This window comes from Panthera tigris, chromosome B4, assembly GCF_018350195.1.
Source record: "Panthera tigris isolate Pti1 chromosome B4, P.tigris_Pti1_mat1.1, whole genome shotgun sequence".
In the NCBI taxonomy this organism is placed as follows: domain Eukaryota; kingdom Metazoa; phylum Chordata; class Mammalia; order Carnivora; family Felidae; genus Panthera; species Panthera tigris.
Genome location: NC_056666.1, coordinates 60,756,063 through 60,769,118, shown reverse-complemented (window position 1 = coordinate 60,769,118; position 13,056 = coordinate 60,756,063). Strand labels below are relative to the sequence as shown.

The following is a 13,056-nucleotide window of genomic DNA, read 5'->3' as shown; positions in this document are numbered from 1 at the left end:
TGTCATATCCAAGACACCATTGTTAAATCCAATGTCAAAGTTTTGCCCTCTATTTTTTTTAAACTTTTTTTAGTTTTAGGTCTTACACTAGGTCAAGGGTCCATTAGGAATTAATTTTTGTATATACTATTAGTAAAGATTCCAACTTCATTCTGTTGCATGTGGATATCTACTTTTCCCAGAACTACTTGTTGAAAACACTCTCTTTTGTCCATTAAATGATCTTGGTACCTCTACCAAAAATCATTTCACCATATATGGGAAGGTTTATTTCTGGGCTTTCTATTCTATTCCACAGATTTATATACCTGTCTTTATCCAGTACCATGCTATTTTGATTGCTTAGTTTATAGTAAGTTTTTAAATTAAAAAATGTGAGTCATCCAGCTTTGTTCTATTTTTCAGGTTTATTTTGGCTATTCAGCGTCCCTTGAGATTCCATATAAATTTTAGGATAGTTTATCTATTTGTACAAAAAATATCATTGGGATTTTGATAGAGATTGCATTAAATCTGTACATCATTTAGGATTAGTATTGACATGTTAAGAATCTTAAATTTTCCAATCCATGAACATGGGATGCCTTTCCATTTATTTATGTCGTCTTTCTTTCAGAAATGTTTTATAGTTTTAATTGTATAAGCCTTCAATCCTTAGTTAACTCCTAAGTAAGTATCTTATTCTTTTTTGGTGCTACTGTAAATTGAACTGTTTTCTTAATTTCCTTTTCAGATTGTTCATTGTTACTGTATAGAAATGCAACTGGTTTTTGTGTATTGACTCTGTATCCAGCTACTTCACTGAATTCATTTATTAGTTCCAACAATTTGTGTGTGTGTGTGTGTGTAATTTCAGGGTTTTCCACATATAATATCATATCATCTGTGAACAAAAACAATTTTACTTCTTCCTTTTGATTACATGCCTTTTATTTCTCATTATCTTTTTAATGTCTGATTTAACCGTTACTATATGTCTGTTTTAGTTTAGATACACTAAGTTCTATGTATGTACACAAAGTGTATTATTCAGATCTGCATCCTTGCTGATTTTTTTTTTACCTTTATCGATCAATAATCACAGGTCAGTTAAAATTTTTCACTATAATAGTACCACTTTCTCTCTACATAACTACCCATTTTTTTTTGCTGTATATTTGATGCTATATTTTCTTTATAAAGTTAACTTTTTACCATTATGATATGACCAAGCCCTAACATGATTTTTAAGTTGATTTTGGATAATATTAATACAAGTAGCCAGCTTTTTTTTTTTTTTTAATGCTTTAAGACTGCATGGACTATCCTTTCTACCTAGAATACTCTTTCCTCAGGCAACTATTTGCCTTTCTTACCTCTCCCAGGTCTTGGTTCGAGTATCATTTCCACTGAAACTATCCAATGTTAAATGATAAAACCTTCCCCTCAGCATTCCTGATTCCTCCTTCCTTGCACAGCACTCACCACTTTTTCACATATTTACTGAATTATAATTATTGTTTGCCTCCCACATACATGGTAAACAGAACCTCCACAAGAACAAGAATTGTTACCAGTTTGGTCACCAATTTATCTCCAGCACCTAGAAGTAACTGGCATAGAGGTGGTGCTCAATGTATTTCTGTTGAATAAATAAGACTCTAAACCTCAAAGATCACCAGGGAAATGTAAATTTTAAAACAATGGAATGCTACTGCTACTTCATAGCCACTGAACACAAAAAAAGTTAAAAGTACACAATAACAATCCAAATGTCCATCATGAAGCTCTCCACTACATACCTAAAAGAAAGACATGGTAAAAATCCCATGTGCATATGAAAAGAATGTATATTCTGAAACTACTGGGTACAGTGGTCTACAAATGTAGCGGTCTACAAATGTCACCTACGTCACACTGGTGAAAGTGTTCAAGTTTTTTAGACCTCTTCTCTCTACTTGTAACAAATAGTAAGAGAGAAAAACTTCAACTACCATTGCAAATATGTCTTTTTGTCCTACACAATCACTTTTTCCTTCATGTATTTTGAAGCTCTGTTATTAGGTGCATATGTATTTAAGATTTTTAACATTTAAAGGAAACCCTATGCAGATTTCTTAAGTTACTTCTATGCAACTCCCTCTTCAGTACCCTGCCTGCAAATTCCGACTGCATCAGTTGGAATTCTAACCTCTGTTTCCTTTACCCTAGTTGGTATCCATTGCTTAGGTCAGGGAAAACTTCCTATGCTTCCTATTTCTCAAGGACCATAGCCCTGTGCTGTCTCTTGTTGAATGCCTAAAAATAGTTGCTTCATTATCTTGTCCAGTATTATAGTCATTTGAAGTAAGATGATAATCCAAGGTGTGCTGTTTCGAAGGGGCACATGCACCCCAAGTTTATAGCAGCACTATCAACAATAGCCAAAGTATTGAAAGAACCCAAATGTCCATCGGTGGATGAATGGATAAAGAAGATGTGGTATATATACATACAATGGACTATTAGTCCACAATCGAAGAGAATGAAATCCTTTCATTTGCAACTATGTGCATGGAACTAGAGGGTATTATGCTAAGCGAAATTAGTCAGTCAGAGAAAGGCAAAGATCATATGACTTCACCCATATATGGAATTTAAGATACAAAACAGATTAACATATGGGAAGAGAAGCAAAAATGATATAAAAACAGGAAGGGGGACAAAACATAAGAGACTTTTTTTAAATTTTTTTCTAATGTTTATTTATTTTTGAGAGAGACACAGAATACGGACAGGGGAGGGGCAGAGAGAGAGGGAGACACAGAATCCGAAGCAGGTACCAGGCTCTGAGCTGTCAGCACAGAGCCCGACACAGGGCTCAAACCCACAAGCTGTGAGATCATGACCTGAGCCAAAGTCAGAAGCTTAACTGACTGAGCTACCCAGGCACCTCAAGAGACTCTTAAATATAGAGAACAAACTGAGGGTTACTGGAGGGGTTGTGGGTGGGGGGTTGGGCTAAATAGGTAAGGGAAATTAAGGAAGGCACTTGGGATGACCACTGGGTGTTATACAAGGGGATAAATCACTGGAATCTACTCCTGAAATCATTATTGCACTATATGTTAACTAACTTGGATGTAATTAAAAATTAAAAAAGTAAAAATATAGGAAGATGGTAATCCAATCTGTATTACGCCATCATGACCAAATCCAGAAGGTTCTTTATTTTTGTATTTCTATTGTTCAGACTGTTTTCCTATTGTTGTAATAAATATATTTTTTTGCCTATATGTGTATGTATACACACACACACACACACACACACAGATGCATACAGAGAGAAAGAGACAGAGAGACAGAGATACAGAGAAAATTATTTTTTTTTTTAATGCGGTAAAATGTTAACATTAGGGAAATCTGGGTGAAGAGCATACAGAAATTATTTGGGCTATGTGTAACTTTTCCATATGTCTGAAATCATTTCAAAAAAAGAAAAGAAAAGGAAATACAATGCCATAATAAAAGCTACAGACTAGGAAAAAATATCTACAAACCACGTATCTGCTGACAAAGGACTCAAGTCCACATAAAGAACTCTCAAAACTCAATGGTAAAACAAAAAAATACAAAACAAAATCCAATTAGAAAATGGATAAATGGATAAAATATAAACATTTCACCAAAGAGGATACACACAGAGAATGACAATTAAGCAAATTATAAGACATTCAATATCCCTAGTTATTAGAGTAATGTAAATTAAGAAAACAGTGCAATATCATTACACACCTATTAGAACGGTTAAATAAAAAGCAGTGACAATACCAAATGATGGCAAAAATGTAGAGAAAAAATCTTTCAAACACTGATGGTGCAAATATAAAATGGTACAGCCACTCTGAAAAATGTATTTGTCAGTTACTTTAAAAGTTAAACAATACTTACCATAAGATCTAGCAATAGACCTTCTGGGGATTTTTCTCAGAAAAAGGAAAACTTAACATCCACACAAATATCTGTATGTAATTGTTCACAGCTTTATTTTTAATAGCCAAAAACTGGAAACAACCAAAATGTCCTAAAATAATAAACAAACTGTGCCACATCCACACCACTGAAGTATTAGTCAGCATTAAAAAGGAAAAAAAAAAAAAAAGAAAAAGGAAAAAAAAAACTATCAAAACACGCAATGAGTTGAATGGATGTCAAAGGCATTATACTGAGTGAAAAAAAAGCCAATCTCAAAAGGTCACATACTGTTAATTCCATTTATATAACAATCTCATAATGACAAAGTTGTAAATATGGAGAACAAATGAGTGGTTTCTAGAAGTTAAAGAATGATGGAGAGGGAGGGAGTAGGAGTGACTATAAAAGGGTAGTACAAAGGAGATCTTATTGATGATGGAACAGTTCTGTACTTTGATGTAGTAATGGTAACACAAATGCACAGATGCAATAAAATGACACAAAACTATACACACACATTGTTATCAATATCAGTTTCCTGGCTTTTATATTGTACTGTAGTTACATGAAATGAAACCACTTGGGAAAGTGGAAGGTAAGTAATAAGCAGGACTTCTCTGTATTATCTTTGCAAATTCTTATAAATCTATAGTTATTTTAAAATAAAAAGGTTTTCTTTTAATTATACATACATACATTCAAAAAGTATGTAAAATGAAACTTAAATATTTCTCTTTTAAAATGTTTCGAGGAGCACCTGGCTGGCTCAGTTGGCTGAGCATTTGATTTCAGCTCAGGTCATGGATCTTGTGGTTCTTGAGTTCAAGCCCCACAATGGGATCCCTGCTTTCAGCCTGTCAGCGCAGAACCAGCTTCGGATCTTCCATCCCCCTCTCTCTGCCCCTCCCCATTTGTTCTCTCCCAAAAGTAAATGGACGTTTTTTTTAAAAGCATTTAAAATGTTTTGGCTTACAATGCATTTTCCTTTGAATTAGTTTGTCAATTTATTACATATCTGCCTTAGTTTCATAATGCATTAATTTAGTATGTTTTAGAAACCCTAACATCAATGACCTGAAGAAAAAGAGGTATGTCCAATTTATGGTATAAATACAATTTATGTCACTCTTTTTTATAGAGGGTGACAACAATTATAAGACAAACAAGGAAAGGAAGGAGAAAGGAAGAAATAAATGACTTAAGAGACAAATCAACAAAGCTAGACCAAGAAATGACCCAGATGACAAGAACTTAAAAAAAAAAAAGCAACTGTGCATAATATAAGAATATAATGCAAAGTTAGAAAACATGTAAATGGATATCAACAGATAGATGGAAACTACCAAAAAAAAAAAAAGGAAAATGTAAATGCTGATAATTAAAAACACACTATCAGAGCGGAAAATTCGTTTTGGGCTTATCATGACTCTACAGAATAAGGGGAAAAAAATCAGTAAACTTCAAAATAAATAAAAAGAAATTACCCAAATTAAAATACATACAAACACACAGTGACATTAAGCTTATAAATGTAATTTTATACTGTCACTCATGGTATCTATATTATATATAAAAGAATACAACCAAACAGAAACACTCTTCCACAGAAAACTGTCTCTACCTAATATATATTTATATAAATGAGGGAAATAAGTTAATGACTACAAAAAAATATTAATTTCTATGAATTATGTAACAGAATAAAAGTACATAAGAAATTTAATGAGTCATAACTAATAACAATGTTTTAAAAGTCACTGGAAATACCACTCTGCCTATAAAGAGAAGGATCTCTTGAAATTATAGTGGATTTAACATCTGAAAGTAATTCTTCTTGACACCATCAGGAAAACAGGTGCCAGCACCAAACAATCACAAGGAAAGGAAGAGTATTTCCATTCCTGCTTTATTCAAAAAATAATTCAACATTATTAATTACATTCATTTGACAGAGTAAATCAACTTTCTTTGACCTAGATATTCTCAGATCTAACAAAACATAACACATGCTCAAATGTTGGCTGATCTTAATAAAAGTGTGTTATTTCGAAGAGCAAAGTACAACAAAGCCTAATGAAATAAATTATTTCTAATGACCATTTTAGATATTCTTCCCTGAGTCTTCATTGATCATCAAAAAAGACCACAGTGTGTCATTGAAATGAAATGATACTCAGAAGATCTGATTTTCCTTTATCATTAGAGATGATAAAGGATACTATATTTAAAATCAATAGTAAATTTTACCAACATATGTACATAAATTACTAGCATTAGTAACAAAGAAGAAAACAGTTACTTGCAACCATTAAATTTATTTTAAAATGACCTAGTCCACTTAAAACCAACTCACACTGTTGTCTAAAATGTCTTTTACCAGGACACCAAATGGGATTTGCATCCTGCCAAAAGATTAAAACTCAAATTCATATGTTACTGTACTTTGTTTTCCTCCTTTTTTTTTTAATGCTATGAAGCACTATAACTCAAACTGAACGGTAGAACAGGAGCTGAACTGATAAATTAGAACTTTACAGTAGCCATTACTATAATGATGTTGCTGCCAGCATTCTATCCTTCATCAGTTTTACTCTCTCCAGATGTTTCATATTCATTTATAATTTGAATCAGTTAAATATAGACCCATGTGTTCTTCCACAGACTTCAATGCTGACATCCACCAGAAATATTCTCAGGCCTTTAAAAATAAAAATGTCATCAATTGTATATACCATTTAAGCCTGTATCAGATGTAAAATGGCCACACAATCTATGGCATGCCTTGAATGAGGTCCATGATGGCTCTGACTACTAGTATGTGACAGAAATGACACTGTACCATTTTCTAGGCTTAGACCTTAAGAAATTGATGGCTTTCACTTCCTGTACTTTGGAAAACTTGTTCTGGATGATTCTTCTCCACAGAAGAAATTTTACTATCCTAAGACTACTATGTTGTAAAGTAACCCAAAATAGCCATGTGGAGAGACCACATCAAGAGAAAAACACCTAATGAATCTCCCACTCTTCCAGAAATGGCAGCCTCAGTGCTAGAGGACACAACAGTACACAGCCATCAAAATCCTTCCCAAATTCCCGACCCACAAAATTGTGAGCAAAATAAAATAGTTGTTTAAGCAACTAAGTTTTGGGAGTTCTGTGCTAAACGACAGATAACAAACCAAAACTACAATTTCATTTTATGTACAAATAAACTCACTATGACAATAGGGAAGACAGCAGACTACCTGTTTATAGTATAATAATGAAACTTTTAGAGACTTTTAAATTATCAACTTAGTATCTACAGTACAAATTTCTTTGTCTTCCATTAAGTAACTCATAAATTAATCATGAAAGAAACATATATGCCCCATTACTTTTGATTCTTACTGTGTGAAGGAAAGTGTCAAGGCTACTAAGACATGACCCTATACCTATCCTCCCATGAGTTGACTATACACTAGTAAGAATCAGTTGTTTTGCTCTAAACATATTTAATCCAATTTATTTGCTAATATAATTATATGATTAAATATTTTAAAATCTATAAGACCTGGAAGTCATCATTTCCCTGAGTAAGTTGAACATCTCATAACAATTTGATAAAGTCTAGTTGCTTTTTAAAAAAATATTTTCAAGAAGTAAGACTAAAAAATTTAGAACAGTAACCACTGGGACTATTTTTCAACTGTCTCATCATACCTAAAAGGAAAATGAAACTAGATATTGAAGATAATGGTGTAGATGTGATTTAAGAAAGGCCATGATGAATTTCAATCAGGAGACCTATGTTCATAGAAAAGATGTGGGCTTAATATCAAAACACTGGGTTATAAATATATACTATGTTTTAAGGTATATACATAACATTTTTATGACTAACCACTCTAGCCAAAAAAAAAATTTTATAAGCAATATCCAATCGAGTTGGATAAAGGAGATTGTAATATAAGCTCTTTTTGTTCTTTAAATATTTATTTATTTTTGAGAAAAAGACAGAGACAGAGTACAAGCAGGGAGGGGCAGAGAGAGAGGGAGACACAGAATCTGAAGCAGGCTCCAGGCTCTGAGCTGTCAGCACAGAGCAATACAGGGCTCAAACTCAGGAGCCTTCAAGCCCTGTGATCATGACCTGAGCCGAAGTTGGCCACTTAACCAACTGAGCCACCCAGGCACCCCTATGCTTTTTTTCTTTTTTCCCTATGTTCTTTCTAGAAAACGTTGTTGTTTTTTTTAATTAAGAAATAAGGATGAAGTTTCAGTTTTGCAAGATGAAAACAGATCTGTGGACGGATGGTGGTGATAACACAACGTGATTACACTTAATGCCACTGAATTGTATACTTTAAAATGGTGAAGACAGTAAATTTTATGTTATGTGTCAGACTAAAGCAACAGACTTAATAATAATAAAAAAAAAAATCAAAAACATGTTGGGTGACAAGCCAGTCACCAAGAGTACATATTGTGTAATTCCATTTATATGAAGTTCAATAACAGGTAAAACTAACCTATGTAAAAGAAATCAGAAGAGTGGATCAGAGGATGGGGCAAAATGGTCTATAGAGAGAGCATAAGGTCAACGAAACAACTTTCTGGGAAAATGGAAATGTTTCCTATCTTGATTGGAGTATATAGTACACAGTTATATATATGTCAAACACAATGAATTCTACACCCCCTATCTGTACATTTCACAATATATGCAAATTCCACATTAGTTTTTTAAATGGGGAGGTGGGGAGCAGAAAAAGACTGAAGAAGTTAGTCTAGAAATTAATTCATGAGAATTATCCTCTGAAACAATATATGTAATGGTATTTTTTAGCCACCAGAATTATTAACCAGAACAGCTTACTGAAAGGTAAATTGCCAGCTGGTAACAGAGAAGGATACGCTACAATTTCTGACTCGTCAACCATAAGGGTTTTAAAGGTAAATAAAACATCACCATCTTGATTACTTAAACTAAAACAAGATATCTAGAAGGACTAAAAGACTTTTAACTTCCCAGAGACTAGCCCTGTTTTCCCATCTGCCTAATCCTCATCCCCTCCAATTCAAGCCAATCCAATTTAACTCAACTGCCCGCTACACTTACCTGTGTAAATTATGTGAGGAGCTAAGTGTAACAGAATACAAAGATGAATATATAGTAAACTCAATCCTCAAGGCATTTATAATCAAATAGATGGCACTGCACAAGAAGGTAATAACTACAAGGAAAGACTTTGTGGTACCTGCCATATTCCAATTGAAACCCTGTCCACTTTAGACCACTAATTTGAAAGGTGAATTTTTTTTTTTTTAAGGAAAGGCAAACAGCAATGAGTGGCTCATGCTGCACATTTATCCCCTACTCCTCCCTTTTTATTACCAGTGAGGGAAAAATCCCATAGTATCTCTGCTTCCAAGACATTTGAGAATGCAAATACAAAGGGTTTCCTGTAGTCTTTACAAGATAGAAAAGTACTGCGTGTTATACGAAGTGATGAATCACTAAACACTACACCTGAAACCAATTTTACCATATATGTTAACTAATTAGAATTTAAATAAAAACTTGAAATCAAGAAAACAAAAGAAAGTTCATGGCTACAATTCTGAGTGGATGAGTAAAACTCTTCACCATATTTCTAATAAAAGATACTCAGTTTGACTCAAACCATTGACCATCAATGTTCCTGGCAATATATGAGTAATCAGATTTTAGACTTTTCTGGAGTGAATTATTCTGCTTTAAAAACCGAACCTCTAAAATTAGAATTATGAAGTGACAGAAAACATCACAATCTGAATTCTACTTACACAAAACCACACAGTTTTCTATGCCAAATTCCTAATTTACAGCTGGGAAAATCACCATTGAAGATAGCCGAGCCTAAATCAGATTCACTCAACATAAAACCAGATGTAGACCTCAAATTACATGTGACATCTCCAGCTACTCATATAAATAAGAATAATGCAAGCTGAAAGACAATAAATTCACCTAGACTCCTGTAAACCGGCCACTCTACTAGCAGCACAATATTCCTTTCCTAAAATTCTCAAATAAATTAGAAGAAAGGAAGAAAACATATATATCTTCATTGAAGTATAATTATAAATGTGAAACTACTAACTTCAATTCTTCTAGGACAATTCCTTGAAGCAAAACAAGATATTCTAGATCTTGAAATACACCTGTTATTTTAAAAATATAAAGAAAAAAACCCACCAGACTTTTAGGATACCAAGTCTTACACGTCACCTCAGAACTCCTCTCCAAACAACATGTCACAAGTGGACAGAAACAAACTGTACAAGATATTTCTTTAGTTGTTTGCTTCATCAGCTATTGATTTCCCCACCATAAATTAACAAAACCAATGTAACTCAACAGGAGTCTGCCTGTAAGTATAAAATCCCTTTATATTATTTGGCTTCAAAAGTTTGTACCCTATGGAAAATCCATTTGAAATTTTACCTGGCATATACATGCTAAAATATTTTGTTTGTCATTTGAAGCCACACCAGATTCCAACCCACAGAGATAAGATTTCCAATTTATTTCTCACAACCCACTATTCAAAACCCAAACTTACAATACAGAAAGGCATTGCTAAAATTCTGTAGTAGTAATAGTAGTAGTAGTAAAGCCAATTAATTACCATAGATCTCTATTTTTAGGGAATTTCTTAAAGCTTCTAATATCCATAATATATAGCATTTCAATATCTAAATTAAGTACTTATTACTTAATTAAGTACTTAAGTACTTAGCCACTTAAGTGGCTTAGTCAGTTGAGTGTCTGACTCTTGATCCCAGGGTCATGGGATCGAGCCCCACATCAGGCTCTATGCTGAGCATGGAGCCTGCTTGAAATTCTTTCTCTCTTCCTCTGACCCTCTCCCCTGCTCTCATGAGCACTCAAGTTCTCTCTAAAATAAAGTAAATAAATTTAAAAAAAATAAAAATATACTCAAATATATGAGGCTCACCTTGGAACTCTAACGTAAGAGTTCTTTCTAGGTTAGAAATCAAACCTAACTTAGCTCAAGAACTATAAATTGAATAAATAATAACATGATTTCTTAAAAAGAACATGGTATCAAATACTACAATTATTGTACAGTTTATTAAAAGTATACATCATATTAATTTATAGAAATTAGACTCTCATGCTTCCTTATAGACACCTATTCCATGTGACTTCAAAAATTAAGCTTATTGGGGTGCCTGGGTGGCTCAGTCAGGTAAGACACAGGTTCTTGATTTCAGCTCAGGTCACGATTTCACAGTTTCATGAGTTTGAGCCCTACATAGGACTACGCACTGACCACGCGAAGCCTGCTTGGGATTCTCCCTCTCTCCCTCTCTCTTCCCCTCTCCCACTCATGCTCTCTCTCTCTTAAAATAAATAAACTAAAAAAATTAAGATTGTTACAAAACATCACATAGTGCTGATATGCTACAAACTGCATCATTTCAGAAACATCAAAATCTGGTATCCAGTTTTTCCCATAATGGTAAATACCACCAATGAATCAATATTATGTCCACCCACCACTATTCAAAATGCAAACCATGCAGCTGCAACTGTCATATTGGATCAAAGTTTTTAATACTACCAAAAAACAATAGGTAAAACTATCACTCAAAATATTTGGAAGATGAAACAATGTGAGTTAAAGTTTTCTCTGTTACGCAGAGACATCTGAAAACTCTCTTTGTTTTAACTTAAAAAATGCTTCCTAAAATACACTGGTCAATTTCTCTGTCTTAGAAAATAAAGTACAGAGAATCATCACATTACATGTATCCTTTACACATGAATGGCTGTTCAGGGAGTAGAATGGATATATTCGAAGAATGAACTGAGACTTTCATTTTCTCTTTCCACCTTTCACCCTCACCACTACCATGTACTGTTGAAATAATACATGTTGTTAAAGACTTATTTCAGAGAAGAATGAAGAGATATTGAAAAAAACTACAAAAGTTTAGCCTTCATAAAAAGTCAACAAAGAAATGATAGCTATCTTCAAATGTATTAAAACAGAACTCTTAGATAACAAAATGAAAACCCCTTGTGCTATAAGGCACACATAGTAAGTGGCATCTCTTAATTTTGCCAACCCAACACCCTTCCCTCCAAGCTTCTCCTAGCCATAACGGTGGGCAATTTGCTCAAACTGAACTAAATAAAATAACACAACTAATAATTAGTCCTAAGGATAGGAAACTATAGCTCAATCAATCTTTCCTTGGGATGTTTCCAACTAGATATAGAAGGGAGAAAGTCCCTTCCCTTTCTGTTCACAAACTCTCTTTATCTACTAAGTTATGAACTCCACCACCTTATCTTACTTCCTCAGCATGCACGTTCATTCCCACTTTAAAAATTTTGCCTAAGCTATTCCCTGGAATGCTCTTCTTCATGATATTTACAGAGCTAGTTATTTCTTTTGATTCAGATCTCAGCTTTAACATTCCCTCTGGACAAAGGCTTTCTTAAGCAGTCACTTAATCACTGTCACATCATCTTACTTTAATTCTCTACATAGCACTTATCACTTAAATATACTTCTTTTTAATACTCATTGCTGTATCTTCAATACCTTGAATAGTGCCTGGCACAGACTATATTCTCCATTCGGAATTTGTTCAATAAACAAATGAAAGCTGTAAAGGCTCAAACCCAAAGCTAGCAACCATGGCCCTAGCCCCAGAGAGAAGCTGGTCTGAAAGAGTGAAGCAATTAAGAAGAAAAACAAAGCAAATCTCCTGAAGGCATATGAATCTTTTCAGTCATCCCAAAGACCAGCTCCAACCCTACCCATAACAGAGTCTGATTACGTAGATCAGACATCTTTAAGATGGTGTGCACATACCACCCTGAGGAGGAGCAGGAGACAAGCAAGAGGATCCATCAGAATGTGAGAAGAAATACTCCATCTAAAATAAAATACACATATTTTATATTATCTTTGGCGAAGTACTATATTTGTGTCTGTTTTATAATGTACGTATGACTATAGTCATACACACATGCATACACACACACACAATGAGTAGATAAACACACCCATATTGGACGTATACCTGATACCTGATAGAGGTAAATAATCAAAAAAG

The 13,056-nt window shown here is 33.7% G+C and overlaps 1 protein-coding gene across 6 annotated transcripts in view; it reads right to left on the bottom strand.

Annotated features, from left to right (window-relative positions):
• The window catches only part of CCDC91 (coiled-coil domain containing 91), a 349,643-nt gene that overhangs the window by 286,286 nt on the left and 50,301 nt on the right, over positions 1-13,056 (bottom strand). For 3 of the 6 annotated variants that reach the window (XM_042992028.1, XM_042992021.1, XM_042992024.1), the window contains one exon: positions 12,813-12,876. The exons of 1 other annotated variant lie outside the window; for it this stretch is intronic. In XM_042992028.1, the coding sequence (XP_042847962.1) occupies positions 12,813-12,876 (64 nt within the window). Of the gene's footprint in view, positions 1-12,812; positions 12,883-13,056 lie in introns of those variants that run through there. 2 more of the 6 variants (XM_007075649.2, XM_042992022.1) reach the window with 2 other exon arrangements.